Below are 15903 nucleotides of genomic sequence, written 5' to 3' on the forward strand. Positions count from 1 at the left end.
GATGACATGGAAATTTAAAACATGTGGATTCAGATTTGTTTGACTACCTGACTTGATTAAAGAGCTGCAGGATTTTTTTCCTCATAAACACCCAGACCCAGAAGTAGCAGCTAACATTAAGGATAACCACAATTTGTTACACTGAGGTGGGAGGTCATTAACAAGAACATGATGATGGACGATGTTGAGTGAGAAAGAAGTAAGAGTGGAAGACTGAGAACATTCCACTCAAACAAATGTTAACTTTCAGTGCTCAGTGTCATCCAGTCAGACACCCATTCAGTCAGTCAGTCAGTCGTTTATTTAAATCAGGCTGTCAGTCAGTCAACTAGAGTTCTGTCGGGTCCCAGTGAGACTGACCCAGAGCAGCCCTGCAGTTACTGCTCTACACCACAGGAATGTCCCTCTTCTGTCCCATGGGTTGCCACTGTATTCTTTCAGTCAGTTCACATAACCTCTGAACCAGGATGAACTATAAAGTAAGATGCAGCTTTAATCACAAGTTAGAGCACAATAATACCAACTTATGTTGTCTCTTTGTAGCTGTGGAATTAGCATAAAAGCAAAAACACTACTGTTATATTGTTTGTTTATGTGGTTAACAAGCTAACCAACCAACTGTAGGCTTACGGGTTTGTAGTAAATACACCAGGGAAACCATAGTACAATGGGAATCTACAGCTACTGTATATGTGTGGTTGTCACCACTGTGATTTAGTGGAGCGATCTTCATCTGTGCAGGCCAATATTAGCATTCCTCTGTCAGTGGCCAGCCCACAATCACCAGAAAATCTTCTAAACATAGTCCCCTTAAGGGATTTTTTTTACAACTGTGTGACTTTTAGCAGAGTGTGGTTCCAGTGTTATCCTCCACAAACTGCAGCCTAGCTGTCTGCAGCTCACAGCACACACACAAAGGCATTTTATTCCATTGCTCACTCACAAAGACGGGTCAGCCTGTGAAATCAGTGGAGCGAGAGCGAGTGAGGACTAACTATTGTTGACTCCTGACAGAGAACGATGGAGCAGAGTCCGCCACCCACAGTCCTTTGCACCACTCAGATAGAGTGGATTAATTAAATTCCTGAAATCATTTTCTCTTTCCATCAATATATTTCATTATCAGAGTTCCACATTTTTCTTTTCATCTTCCCCCATTCCTTTATAGGAAACTGTACAAGGCAGAGAAGCTGCCATCCCATTCTTTTGAGATTGACTATGAGGACGTGGACAAGGATGAGGTCAGTAATGACCATCTTCTGACAAATGCTTTTAGAATGAATGCATTACATACTGGATACATCCTGCTCAGCCTAATGTTTAAATTGGTTTATCGCAGCCTTAAAGCTGTTAAAATATACTTTGCAAGAGCAGTTAGCTTATTACAGATCAGTGGGACATTGTTTATGAACATAATTTTACTGACAAATGGCCATAGAATGAGGAAAGTCTTCTTTTCATTATTGATCATCTGCTCCTCTGTGTCAGAGGGATGAATGGAAAGCTGATGTATCTATAACTGGCCGTATTTATGTTTTACAGGATACCACGTCCCTGTCCTCGTCCAAAGGAGGAGGGGGAGGTGGTGGTGGTGGAGGAGGAGGAGGAGGAGGGGGAGGGATCGGTGTGTTTCGGTCAGGCTGGCTCTACAAAGGGAATTTTAACAGCACCGTCAACAATAGCATCACTGTTCGGGTGAGGAAATGTCTGATGCTCTACCTTTTCAGGCACACACACACTTTTTCTGTCTTGTTTTTTCACCTAGACCCTCAAATCTCCCCATGTTTTCAGCTAAAATGTTTTACCATGCTCTCTGACCTGGTAAACTTAGTCTCCTGTTGATTACATATTTTTACTCAGAATGAGTTTGTAAGGGTGATTTTTCCAGGAGTATTATCAATATATCAGCATCTACATTATTGTTTGCAGTTCAAGAAATAGTTCTCTTAAATAATAAATTACAGTTAATTCTCAGTTTTTATGTTTTTGGGTCATTTTTAGTATATAACCTAAATAATGAGTTGCCTATGATTTTGTCCTCACACCAGGTTAATGTATTTGAACCTTATTCTATCTGTGCAGTCATTCAAGAGGAGATTTTTCCAGCTCACCCAGTTGACGGATAACTCCTACATCATGAACTTCTACAAAGACGAGAAGATCTCCAAGGAACCCAAAGGGTGCATCTTCCTTGATTCGTGCACTGGTGTGGTACAGGTGGGTTTTAAAGCATTCATATAAGTAAGAGCACAGCACAATATACACTATATTATAAATGTGAGTTGTATATTTAGAGTGATATAGGGACGCTCTGCAGGCTCCCTTCCCTCCAAAACTACTGCACTCAAGAAGGAGCAAAGAAAAAAGATCTAAACTCTTAATTCCATTGCATCAAGTTTTTTATCTACTGTAAGCTTTCGTTCACGAAGACCTTTATCAGAGCATCCCTCTATAAACAAAGCTCAGCAGCAGGATAAAGTAAAAAGAAGTGACATGTAACTTTAAGTGAGTATTATCTTTTATGAGGAGACTGTGTTTTATAGTTGTACAGCAGTAAGTACTGCTTGTAGGATAACAATGTAGGGTATAATGGCACTACATGCCCAGGTATAGATATTATTATGTTGCTTCTAAAGGGAGAATCCTAAAAAGAGAAACTTTTTTTTTTACTTACCCAGTGACTGACAAACCTCATGGATGACATTTTTATGTCTCTGCATACAGTTTAAAGACACAGTTGTCTAGCTTAATTTACAGTAATTGCTGGATGTACTGTATGTTGGTTTGGGAGTTGCAGCTTCCTCTTTGTTACAAGGACCACAGTGGAAATAAGCTTTTAGATTTATTGTATTTTTATCCTATGCAATTTAACTGTCAAATAAATGACCTTGTCTAAAGGTACAGTAGACTGTTAAAACCTCCCCAGAGATGGATGGTAAATTTAACAAAACTATAAATTAAAATGAAAAAGGAATGACACTATATCAAACACACATGTGACTTCCTGTTTACAAGTACCCACAGCCATGGCAGATGAATGCATACTGTATTTTGTAATAACTTCCAAACCATAATTTTATTGTTATGTTACTGTTAAGAAAAATTATTAACAGTCATCTTTAGCTAAGCTAGGCTAAGTTTATGATTCAGTATACAGAGCCTTCAAAAACTGCATGTATAAAAAGGAGTCAAATTTTCCAAAAACCGAACCAAACTCTGGTTTTGTTGTGTAACCACATTCTCCTATCCATCCTTCCATTCATCCCCCTAAAGAATAACCGCCTAAGGAAACATGCCTTTGAGCTGAAGATGAACGAGGTTACGTACTTCGTGCTGGCCGCGGAGAGCGAGCAGGACATGGAGGAGTGGATTAGCACGTTGACCCGCATCTTACAGATCAGTCCCCACGACGGTCCGACTCCTGACCGCAAGAGTCTGGACCTCACCGACCATCGACAGGGTGAGACCGGTTCTGTTTTTGTATTTAGGAATACACAAAGTCTACCTAAGATGGATGTAGAGAGAGGGAACTGAAAAACAGTTGGAAAGACCAAAGGGGATGGAAGCACAAATGGTAATTTAGAGGAGAAAGGGGTATTTAAAGAGGACATTTTAGCATAGCTCTAACACATGTATAAATCATGGTGCCCTTAAGAGAAGAATGATTTTATACTCCATATCAGCAAAAATGTAACCTTACCCTCTCTGTCTGACTTACTCTAAATAATATCTGCCATCTTGCCACGACCTTAATGGGGAATTTCTGCTGGGTTGGGGCTTAATCCATAACATCACTCTCAGGAAATGAGACCTGACATCAACCAGTGACTCCACCTTTGTTTAATACATCATACCTTGTAATTAAAAAACTTAACATGGAAGCAAAAGTCATAAAACTCAAGCTTAAGTACCAGCTCTATGAGAGCCTGGGCATGGGACCACAACCTGTAACATAACACACACTGACAGAGCATTGAGACTTGGCCTAGTGAAAAGTGGTAGAATGATGTAATAGCGCTCAGCCGTCATGGCTCTGTGGTCTGTTAGCATACCTCTAAATCAGGCTGCGAGCATGTGGTGACCTACCATTAATGAGCCATTATGTTCAGCATGGCCTCTGGGAAGAATTGCTCCAGGCACATGAAGGTTATATTTCTGCAGAAGCCTGCCTGCCTTATGATCCATAAATACCACAAATAGAGTCATATTTTATTCTGAGATGGATATATATCCACTGACTTGTTAGTGTGTATTTAGTGTACTGCTGAACCTATTTTAGAAAATGGTATATGGCCTTTAACCTATGGGGAAAATGGACTGCTTAGATAAACTTTCCCATCCACCCAGTGTTGGCAGTCATCACTTATAAACAGAAGTCACTCTCAGGAGTCCTGATTGTGCTTGTTCTCTCTGCAGATGTGTTTGACCTGTCGTTGAGTGACTGCTGTTTGCAGGAGAATGAAGATACTACGACAGAGAATGGCATCAATCCAGAGCTAGCAAAGGTTGGCTAAGCTGAAACCTCTTCATTTTCAAAAAATAATATAACTCTGCTGCTACTCTATTACAGTTACCATTATCACAATTAATGGTTGATCCATGTATAGCACACCTGTCAGTGTTTATTTAAAGGTACCCTTTGGAGTTTTTGACCATTTGTGGCGCTAGGGAGCAATGTTTTGCAATAGGATGCACATGTACATTCACAAGCAAGCTCATGACGCGATACACATTGCTGCCGATGTTTTCACGCTCCCACTGATCAACAGTTGGTGATGGTAACGCGCCAAGAAAAGTAGCAATGCGTCAGCAAAAGATTGGAAAGAATAAGACTGCTAGTCAGTGTAAACAATGCTAAATATTCAAAAAGTTGGCTTTGTGAATATTTTACACAGAAGGAAATTCATTTGTCATGTTTTGATAGGCCTCAAGAATACACACTATGCATTTTGGTGAGAAACACTGAACGTAAACATAACTGCCCTTGTTTAAAGAAGAAAACTCCCCAGATTACCTTTAAGTCCAAGCCATTAGATTGCAACACAAAAATGCAAAACCTTGCTGTTTTTGCTGATATCATAATTCATAATAAGCAATTTATTATTAGCATCAAGTTGTTGTTTGACTGTCTCTTTCTGTCTTTCTTGCCATCTCTTCCGTAACAGTATATCTCTGAGACAGATGAAGGAATTCGCTCTGCCAGGAGAGAAGAGAGGTTGAATCTGTTCTCGCTGGACCCTGATACTCCTGTAAGTATAAACAATGTGGCTGAACATCTATATGTGTTCATTGTTTTTTATTTTTCTATTTCAGATAGTGTTTTACATTTACATGACTGTCATCATGTTTTGACTTGATGGATTGTTGTACTTAATGACATTAATCCAATGTTTGTCATGATGCTGCAGTTTTTAACTAGATCTCATTAATGCATTTCTCTCAATTCGTCGCAATGATTACAACTTGGTAAAATAAAATAAAGCAAAGCGTGCTCCAAGTAACAAACTGTGTTTCACCAACCACAGGTTCTGAGGAGCCCACGGGCGGAACATCCATCAGTTGAGAATGCAGCAGTGCGTCCGTTTGAGGAGAAACTAGGCAGAAGGTTTATGATAACCTGCCGATCACTCAGCCTCATGCTGCAGGGCTGCATCAATGAGAGTGAAACTGGACCGGTCACTAATGTGAGGATTAGAAACACTTGCCTTTTACACTTTCAGACAGTTATTCAAACAATCTTCAAAACTGACTTTTGCATTAATATGTCTTTGTGAACTGAATGGTACTAGCACTCAAATCTGTAGATGCTAAAAGCAATTTTCTGGATTTAATCCAGTGTAGGTAGATTTCTATAAGAATTAGAAAAATAGTTTGAGTTATACATCAAAAGCAGTAGAGAAGGGAAATAATAATATGCTCTGAAAGCATGTCGAAGGGTTAGGGTTAGGGTTTTATTTATAAATTAACTGAGATTGACTGAGCCGAATCTGCTCCACTAGATTGAACCCTTCTTCGTGTCGCTGGCTCTGCTGGATGTACGAGAAGGGAGAAAGGTATCCGCAGACTTCCACGTAGACGTCAACCACGAGGCAGTGCGCCAGATGCTCGGAGGCTGTAATAACGGGACAGGTGGTCCGGGGACAGTTGGCGGAGGTCAGGAAAATGGCCTGTGCTCTCCTGCTGAAAGGAAGTCAGGGGACTGTTACCTCAGCCTGGACCTGGAGCAGTGGCTGTGCTTTCCCAAACAGGTACAAGGATGTTACTCCTACACTATGATACTTTCCTTCCATTCTTTTCTATCCATTTAAGATGTAGAATGACTCTAATATGCTTTTCCAATGCTCTCCATGCAGGCCATCTTCTCTGTGACCAACCCCCACACAGACATAGTGATGGTGGCAAGAGTGGAAAAGGTGCTGATGGGAAATATTGCTTGTGGGGTAGAACCTTATATCAAGAATACAGACTCCAGCAAGGTCAGAAAGACTTTTTTTCTCACTAACAGTTCAGACTGCATCAATATTTACATTGCTTGATTTATTTTCTATCATTGACCAACAACATAGAGCTAAACCTTTTATATTGTCTTATCTTTCGAAGCAAGCTGGGAAATATGGCTCATAAAACATGCTGTTAGGGCATTTTCGGATAGTTTAGAAATTAGGGTTTTTCTGAGGTCCAGTCCAGCTCATTTCCTGGCTTCCCCACTAGCAGCGCTCCATGTGGTCCTTGTTTAAATGGCTAAATGAATCACCAGACATTCAACCTGCTGCCAGTTACTGTACTAAACAACCTCTGATTTAGACTGTCATTCTGTCTAAGTCAACAAAAATTTAGGGCTGATCACGTCCTATTGTGTTTAAAAATATCAGCTGTGGCGTCTTGCTAACATGTCCCTCTGTCCTTCTTTCTCTGCTTGTGTCTTGTACAGACTGTTCAGAAGATTTTGAAATCCAACAAACAGTTCTGTAGTAAACTGGGGAAATACCGTATGCCATTTGCCTGGACCGTCAGGTCAGTGGCCACTTGTTGGAGGCTCAGTTGTCTAAACATGTAAAAATTGATCCACCATGTTCTCTTCACAGGATCTAATATTTAACCAAAACCCTCATGTCTTTTTCTATCCATTATAGGTCAGTGTTTAAGGACAACCATGGGGCCCTGGACAGAGAGTCTCGTTTCTCACCTCTCTTCAAACAGGAGAGCAATAAGATTTCCACAGATGACCTGATTAAGCTGGTATCTGAGTACAGGAGGTAAGCCATACTGTAGGCTTTACCTATAAAGTAGGTCACTTAGGCTTCTCCAAGGCAAGGTAAACCATTCTTACAACATTTTATTCAAATTTGTGTGTATGCAGGGCTGAGAAGACCAGCAAACTGCAGACTATTCCTGGGGCGCTGGACATCTCAGTTGACTATGTTCCAATGGAGCATCCTAGTATGTCAGCTTTTTAGGCAATACTTCCCCTCTGTCTGCGTTCATTCATGTTCCCATTCTGCTTTCTTTCTGCCTCCTTCTTCCCTTCTACATCTCTACTCTGTCATGTGTTTGAAACTCTTTCTTCTCTCTGCTTTAAGACTGTGTGACATCCTCCTATGTACCTGTGAAGCCCTTTGAAGAACTGAGCAAACACCAGCCTACTGTGGAGGTGGAGGAGTTTGTCCAGGACAGCACCAAGTTCACGCAGCCGCACCGCGTCTACAGAAACCACATCTATGTCTACCCTAAACATCTCAAATATGACAGCCAGAAGAGCTTCGCCAAGGTATATCGCAGCTGTGTTAACAACAAAGCACAGTTTAAGAGGAGCCTGAGTTAAGGTTGTAAAAAGGATCCAAAATCACTAACTGTACAATTGCTGTACAAATGCCTCACGTTTTTTAACATACTTCATATACTTTTATTGTTCACTGTTTTTTGTATGTGGGCAAATATTAGCGTTACAATGGTCCTCTTGTTCACAGGCTCGTAACCTTGCAGTTTATGTGGAGTTCCGCAGTTCAGACGAAGAAGTTGCCAAACCTTTAAAGGTAGAATGCTATCCAAAAACATGCTGATGGGACATTTATTGGATTTTTATATGACTTAATTTTCTCCAGTTAAAACTAAAAACTAGTTAAACTCTGTCTATCATGAGAAACTGGCTGAGCATGACTTTATTTTGTGATCCCTTTTCTGTTGCTTTTTTTCTAGTGCATCTATGGCAAGCCGGGAGGTCCAGTTTTCACCACAGCATCCTGTTCCACAGTCTTGCATCACTCCCAGAACCCCGACTTCTACGATGAGGTAAAGGACAGAACGGGAATTTGTCACAGAGATATCATTGGAACCTGGAAGTGGATTGACTTTAGCTTTAGGAGTTTTTAGAACATGAGCAAGAACATATTTACTGATAACTTGGCAATCTGCAGCATTCCTTGCTGTCCCTAATATAACCCATTACATGCTATTGTGTCCCCAGGTGAAGATTGAGCTTCCTACTCAACTTCATGAAAAGCACCACCTTCTTTTCTCCTTTTACCATGTCACCTGTGACATCAATGCTAAGACGAATGCTAAGAGGAAAGAAACCCTGGAGACCCCAGGTGAGTTGCTGGTAGATCTGGCACTGAACATTTATTATGCGGCAGGTTATTTTGCGGTTGGTCTTGTCTATCATTCAGTACTCTGTGTTTTTTATTTATGTGTGACTTTTTAGTGGGGTATTCTTGGCTGCCTCTTCTCAAAGAAGGTCGCCTGTCGTCTCAGGAGTTCAGCATCCCTGTAGCCTGTAACCTGCCGCCTGGATACCTGGCCATCAAGGAAGCCAGCAACACCAAGGTGAGAGGGATGAAGGAAAAGGAAGTGAAAGGGGGAAGAAGAAGGGCACAGGGTGTACAAATATTAAACATACTGCTGAATTAAGGTATTAAGCATTACAGCATGTGATAAATGCAGGGTTTTAAGAGAATGAACATGGGTTGGTGGCATCTTTACTTTCTCCATTTTACAGAATGGAGCAGATGTTAAATGGGTCGATGGAGGAAAAGCTATCTTCAAAGTGTCCACCAATGTCGTCTCCACAGTATACACTCAGGTAAAACCATCACCTGGGTTTCTGCAGTCTTCTCTCGCTTTCTGTGTTTTTACTGGCTTACTGTTAATGTGATGGACTGGCAGTGTGTCCAGTGTATATTCTGCGTCTTGCCCAGTGAATGCTGTGATAGGTTACAGCCCCACATGAATCTGAACAGGATAAGTGGTATAGAAAATGGATGACTTTCTACCGATTGTTTCAGCCACTACATCCTTAAAAATGAGCCAGAAAGCCTCAAAGGAACACTTTACTTCAAAATTAGGTAACTGGCCATTTTCTTTTTCTGAGCTGTTTCTCCAGCCGAATTAAAATGAATGGGGTTTGTTTGCTTGGGATTGTAAAATGGATGTAAAATGACCATTAGATGCACAAATTGAACAAATTATGTGCAAAAGTATATAAACAAATGCAATGTGAGCCCAAGATGCACAATCATCATTAGTGGATAGAATAAGTGACTTCTTCTTATGTAGTGTGGCACATGAAACAAGTAAATGGACTGTTTCTGTTTCTAGTTTACCAGCAGAGGATGTTTGGAGCGCTGCTGCACAGCAATCTCTTGATTGGCTGGGGGGTTGCAAATTGGATCCACCTATGTCTTAGTTTCACTTGCAATACTTTGTAAAAGACAAATGAAATACATTGATTTATATAGAACATTTAAAATTGCTTTTACAGACAAGTTAGGTATAAGATAGAATCAATAAATGGATAAATACATTTAAAACAAGAACCAAAGAGTAATAAAGGTAGAATATGAAGTCATGTTGTCATTTCAAAAAGCTAAAGAGAAAACGTAGGTCTTAAAATGGTTTAAAAAAATATTGATGGATATTGATGTCACCTCTTGGTACCACTGTGAAGTCTGCAACAAAACTTACCTCTTTCACAGATCAACAAAACTTATTACAGTGTATCGTCAGCTTAAAAAACTTGTCACAATAAACTTTGTGGTTATTTCATGTTCTTTTTGAAACTATAAAAAATACTTGAATTGTTTGAGATGAGACTGAACCACTCAACGAAATTTTGACTGACATAGTTTGCGAAGTGGTTCACATTTTAGGATGAACTGAACCAGTCCACTAAGTCTTATTGCAGCTGCTAACTGCTGATTTTAATGGATTCTTCTCTCCGTGCCAGGACCCCCACCTGAACCGATTCTTCCAGCAGTGCCAGAAGAGAGAGCTGGACCTCTCGCTACCTCCTACCTCCAACTTCCTCAACTGCCTGAAGGTCAGAGACAAGGCACTTTCCCCCCTCAATTTTCATTTATTGTGACTGAGTCAAAAACCAAGGCCTTGGCTACAGAACACATTTGCCTCTTAATGATTTATGTTTCTTATTTATTTCCAACCTTCTCATCCTCCAACTTCTCCACCTCTTCCTCCTCCTACGCCTCTTTTCCACCCTTCCCCAGGGTCTTCTCAGTATGGAGAGAATTCCAGTGATCATCCGATTTCTGCCAGTGCTCTTCAACCAGCTGTTCAAGGTCCTGACTCAGAATGACAACGACGAGGTCACAACTGCCACCACCAGGTAAGCAGTGGTACTACAATGTCCGTAACAACTTGATTCACATGATGGGGGTGGGGGCTCAGTGGATGTGGTAAAGCACACAATGAGGAAAGCACATAGTGTTTAAAATTCAAGTTTAAAACAACACATCCTATTTTTATTGTTTATTTATGACTCTTTTTTTGGGGGGGGGGGTAATTGTTATTGTATACAGAGTTCTGACAGCCACTGAAGAGAAACAATGAAGAGAAAATGTGTTTTCTGTCATTGTTTAAGGATAAAGGCTGTAATTAATAAAACTCTTTGTTGTTGTTCTCCTGTGTCTGCAGAGTGCTGGTCCACATTGTTGCAAAGTGCCATGAAGACAACCTCGATCACTACCTGCACTCCTATATCAAGGTATAATAACATAGGGGGTGGTGTGTGTGGTGTGCTTGCAGTAATCCTCTGAACCAAATGTGTGTGTGTGTTTTGTGTGTGCAACGGGTCTGTGTGTGCTCAGGATGATTATATGATAATTTTGAAGGCTGTTGTTTTCCATGAAGGCGCGGAATCTCTGCACAGACTATTTCATTTCTGGGGGGAAAAAATGGAAAAGAGGGCTTGTGTGTCTTTGAATGTGTGTATGTTTGTGTGTGTGTGTTTGGGCCAGCAGGAGTGTGGCGAGGGCCGCGTGCCCAGAACACTATGCAAACACAGAGAAGTAGGGAGGGGAGGAGGGGGAGGAGGAGGAGGAGGAGGAGGAGAAGAAGAAGAAGAAGAAGAAGAAGAAGAAGAAGTGAGTGAGTAGAAGAAGAAGAAGAAGAAGAAGAGGTGATTAAGTAGAAGAAGAAGAAGAGGTGATTGAGCCAGAGGCAAACTAGGACATTTAGCCCGCTCATTCAGAAACACAAGGCATGTGTGTTTCGGGGGGAAATCAGTAAAAGAATTAGAGAAGAGAACAGGAGAAACCACAAGACCTGTTTCATTTTGGCCACAGTGAAGGAAAACGGCAGCGCTTGAAGAGGCAGTGGCAAAGACAAATGGTGGGAGGTAAGAGGAGAGGACTAGCAGAGCTAATGGAACCAGGGTTGCCATAGTAACAGATTGGCATGATGTTCAGTAGTAGTAGTGCCCAGTTTAAACTGCTGAGTGTGTGTGTGCGTGCGAGTGTGAACATATGTGTGTGTGTGTGTGTGTGTGTGTGTGTTCAATGAGAAGAGGGGAAAGAGAGGGGGTTGAATTCACTGTAGCATGAATTGAGGAGTATGCAGTAATATTTGAATCAAACCTTACACATGTTGTAGGAAAAAACTAAATATATATATTTATATAAATATATATATTGATTTATCTATATATTCTAGATCAATCAATTTATTGCTTGGTCTATAAAATGTAATATATATATATACACACATATATATTTTTTACATTTTATATACCAAGCAATGAATTGATTGATCTAGAAAATAATCAGCCAATTGGAGCGTTGTGATGGCCTAGGGTTTAGGACTAGAGCTGCTGCTACTGATTATTTTCATTATCAATTTAATCTGCTGAATATTTTCTCGATAAATCAGTTAATCGTTTGGTCTATGAAATGCCCAAAAACAGGGAAAAGTGTCCACCACAATATTCTAGAGCATGTCATTAAATGTCTTGTTTTGTCCGACAAACTGTCCAAACCCCCAAAATATTCACTTCACTATAATGTAAGACAAAGTAAAGCAGCAGTTTCTCATTTGAGAAACTGGAACTATCACATTTTTTGGCATTTTTGCTTGAAAAATTACTTTAATGATTAATCAATTATCAAAGTATTTGCCAATTAAGTTACTTTCAATCGACTAATCAATTAATTGACTAATCGTTGCAGCTCCAGTTAGGACCATGAACTGCAACACACCTGGCATCTGAGCGGGGATCGTGTAATTCCCTATCTTTCTCTCCCCTCATATCCTGTTATCTCTTTACTGTTGCGCCCAAAAATGCCCCAAAAATCATTACAAAAAATAATAATAATTTGTTTGTTGCAGCCCTACTGTATGTGCACCTTTAACTGACTACCTCTGACTCCTTTTCCCTTCTCTCTGTGTGTAGTATGTGTTCAAGTCAGAGGCTCACGGCTTCAGGACAGTTCACGAGGAGCTGGCTAAAGGGATGACCTTTGACCTGAAGAGCAATGAGCAGGCAGCAGTCAGGAATGTCCTGAAGGTTTGTCTCTCTCCTCATACATACTCTGCTGTTTATGTCTCTAAGGTCCTAGAGAAACGTAAATCAGTGCAAACCCCCCCGAACAAAATCATGCGTGCCTCCCCTGTATTAATGCTGGAGCTGATTAGACAGATAAATATTGGAACAAGATTGACCTTGTTTTGACTTCTCCTGGTTTCAGTTCTCCTGGTTCTTCTTTGAGCTGATTGTCAAGTCCATGGCCCAACATCTGGTCGACTCTGACAAGGTTAAGGTAAGGTGGCATACTCTACTTTGGGCCCCTCGAGTCTCCCATTCCTGAAAACATTTTTTTACCACTTGTTATTCTTGGTTCAGTATAGCTCCTTTTCATTTGTATAATCTGACCTGGGACACAGTGCATGATTATTTTATGCTGACTTTGTGTCCCTACAGCTTCAGAGGCCCCAGCGTTTCCCCTCATCCTACCTGAGCCGTGTGGAGACCCTGGTGGAGACGGTGTCCGAACACATCTTCTGGAAAAACAAAGACCTGACAGAAGAGACACGCAGTGCCAACTTAGCTGTGGCAGCTTTTGTCAAGGTTGGAGCAAAAAGTGTTGTGTCGTGGATTTAGATTCTAATGTTAAATGAAACATTTTCAAGAAGAGAGGTTATTGACGCTGTGGGACCCAGTAAAGTTTGACTACATGTGAAGGGAATATAATGTGCTATTAAGCTTACTGTATATTGCTCTTGGAGGGATCAATACAAACTGTTTAAACAGTCTGCAAATGAAAATTGTTTCCATTTACAATTGTTGCCTATTGATTCCTCCATCTGTGTTAAATGATCTGTCTCTCACTGTCTTATTAGCTGATGTTGGGTCTGATCTGTCGGTCTCTGTCTGTCTCTTTGCAGCGTTGCTTCACTCTCATGGACAGAGGCTTCTCATTCAAACTGATTAGCAACTACATAAACATGATCACTGCTACTGACAGCAAGGTAAAAAAAAGAATTGGAAGTGATTTCAGGGAAACAGTATTGATTAGTAAAAATATATCATTAATGGATAATTCCTTCAGCACACTTTGACTTTATTTAAGTATGCAACAAGACACAGGTATACAATGCAATAATATTTTGCAATAACTTTTTTTGTGTCTGGTAGGTCTTGTGTGAGCTGAAATTTGAATTCTTGAGAGAGGTGTGTAACCACGAACACTACATCCCTCTCAGCCTGCCCTTACCCTCCGCTCGCATCACAGGTAAGAGCCCAAGTCGTACCCTGTAGTTCAGTGACACCAGTGTCAATGTGGTAACTATCATACATCGAGTAGCTCCCACTCTCATTTGTCTATTAACACTCTGTCTTTCTCTCTTTCTCTTTCTGTCATTTTCTCTGACTGTTTGTCCATGTCAGACCATGCATCCCCCGAGCCACAAAGTACTCATGGTAAATATGTTCACTCATTCCTTTGTAGTGTTGTGTGTGCGACAGTATGTGTGCTACAGTGGTGTGATGATAATGAAATTCAAGGAAAATTGGCTTGTCACATTATTTGCTCACTGTAACCAGATTGTTATTCAGAAATGGATTAATTAACTGCTGATGGAAAGCAAGTACTGGCACAAGCATTATTTAAATCATGTGCAGCTCAGTTACTTTTCCATTTAAAATGTGAATCTTTTATGCTGTCTCTCCTCAGTGTCAGTGCCCGAGTACAACCTGACTGGAGAGTTCTGCAGGAAGCACTTCCTGACCGGCCTGTTGCTACGGGAACTGGGGCTGGCACTCCAGGATGAGCAGGACCTGAGACACCTAGCCTTGGCCACCCTGAAGACTCTCATGGCCAAACACTCTCTGGATGCACGCTATGCCACCAAGGTAGCCAGAACACATGATTACATGGGAAGAAACTAAAAGGCATGACCAATAAGCTCGCAGTAGAAATTCTTCGAATGTGACTCATTCAAACACATAAACACTGACATGTGATTGTTCATAGCAGCTGCGGGCAGCAGAGAAGATCCCTTAATGAATGCTGGGAAGTGCCCAGATCAGGCAGAGTCAGTAATCTGCCCTCTGTTAAACACTACCAAATACTGCCAACCACAACACAACAGCAGGGCTGTAGTCAAGACAGTCAAAACCAAATGTGTGCAGAGGACAAGTAAAAGGCAAAAATGGGAAAAGCATGTTTTGTAAAAGACCACAACATTTTCTTAGCAGGGTATATTAGATATTATGTAATTGCACTGACATTTTCTATGGACTACCATAGAGATATACACAATCCAATCTTAAATACAACATTAATTTAGTAGTAATGAACTCTCCAGGGGCACATTGTAAGTGTTGTTGTATTATTATAAGACTTGCCAGGATAAGGGGACTTTAAGTGTCTTTGCAAACATATTTAATGTGTCTTTACTAGCTTTCTAAATCATAGAGCATGTTGATTTGTTGGGTTGTTACAAAATAATGTCACTGACTATAGAATATGCACACATATTTTTTTAAATGCAATACCCCTTTCATTGGCTGCCTATCCAGGAGAAGCAGGCAAGAATTGCATCTCTTTACCTGCCTCTGTACGGCCTGATCCTGGACAACATGCCTCGATTCTTCCTCAGGGACCTCTTCCCCATCTACTTCACTTCTAGTGACCAAGTAAGAGTTGAAGCAAAACATGAAATGACTGATTGACTCTCTGTGTACTGTATTGATTGACTGTGTGAAATGTCATACACATTCCTGCAGTGTTTAAAGGTAAAAACCTTCTTTTCTTTCAACATTAGTTTTATTGTTATAGTTTTGGCTTTCATTCCTATTAGTTATGACAACATGTTATCTACTGAATTGCAATGATTTCAGGCATGGGGATTGTACTAAACACAGCCTGACGCCAGCATACTTTGGGGAAGCAACATGACTTTTAACACTGTCACTTTAACAACAATATAAATCCTCTCATTCCTCAATCAGACCATGTACTGTACATGCATTTATGTATAACTTCCCCAGCTGGACATTTTTTGTACCATTCTTTGCAGCACAGGCTCTCGCCTTAGTTGTTATAGGTTTGCATTGACTGCAGGAATGTCACCTAAACTATACAGTCTTGCTGGATGCTGTACTTGTTGTCTTTC

The 15903-nt window shown here is 40.7% G+C and overlaps 1 protein-coding gene across 2 annotated transcripts in view; it reads left to right on the forward strand.

Annotated features, from left to right (window-relative positions):
- Positions 1–15903, forward strand: part of dock10 (dedicator of cytokinesis 10) — a 44485-nt gene that overhangs the window by 14848 nt on the left and 13734 nt on the right. For both annotated transcript variants that reach the window (XM_044202640.1, XM_044202641.1), the window contains exons 5-33: positions 1169–1241; positions 1543–1695; positions 2083–2217; positions 3274–3460; positions 4417–4505; positions 5166–5249; positions 5526–5684; positions 6000–6248; positions 6354–6476; positions 6932–7014; positions 7134–7256; positions 7361–7440; positions 7581–7768; positions 7968–8033; positions 8197–8289; positions 8465–8588; positions 8702–8823; positions 8996–9079; positions 10223–10315; positions 10500–10618; positions 10927–10996; positions 12680–12793; positions 12975–13046; positions 13208–13354; positions 13672–13755; positions 13922–14018; positions 14174–14206; positions 14460–14638; positions 15308–15424. In XM_044202640.1, the coding sequence (XP_044058575.1) occupies positions 1169–1241; positions 1543–1695; positions 2083–2217; positions 3274–3460; positions 4417–4505; positions 5166–5249; positions 5526–5684; positions 6000–6248; positions 6354–6476; positions 6932–7014; positions 7134–7256; positions 7361–7440; positions 7581–7768; positions 7968–8033; positions 8197–8289; positions 8465–8588; positions 8702–8823; positions 8996–9079; positions 10223–10315; positions 10500–10618; positions 10927–10996; positions 12680–12793; positions 12975–13046; positions 13208–13354; positions 13672–13755; positions 13922–14018; positions 14174–14206; positions 14460–14638; positions 15308–15424 (3340 nt within the window). The remainder of the gene's footprint in view (positions 1–1168; positions 1242–1542; positions 1696–2082; positions 2218–3273; positions 3461–4416; positions 4506–5165; positions 5250–5525; positions 5685–5999; positions 6249–6353; positions 6477–6931; positions 7015–7133; positions 7257–7360; positions 7441–7580; positions 7769–7967; positions 8034–8196; positions 8290–8464; positions 8589–8701; positions 8824–8995; positions 9080–10222; positions 10316–10499; positions 10619–10926; positions 10997–12679; positions 12794–12974; positions 13047–13207; positions 13355–13671; positions 13756–13921; positions 14019–14173; positions 14207–14459; positions 14639–15307; positions 15425–15903) is intronic.

Source organism: Siniperca chuatsi, linkage group LG7 (genome assembly GCF_020085105.1).
Source record: "Siniperca chuatsi isolate FFG_IHB_CAS linkage group LG7, ASM2008510v1, whole genome shotgun sequence".
NCBI classification, from domain to species: domain Eukaryota; kingdom Metazoa; phylum Chordata; class Actinopteri; order Centrarchiformes; family Sinipercidae; genus Siniperca; species Siniperca chuatsi.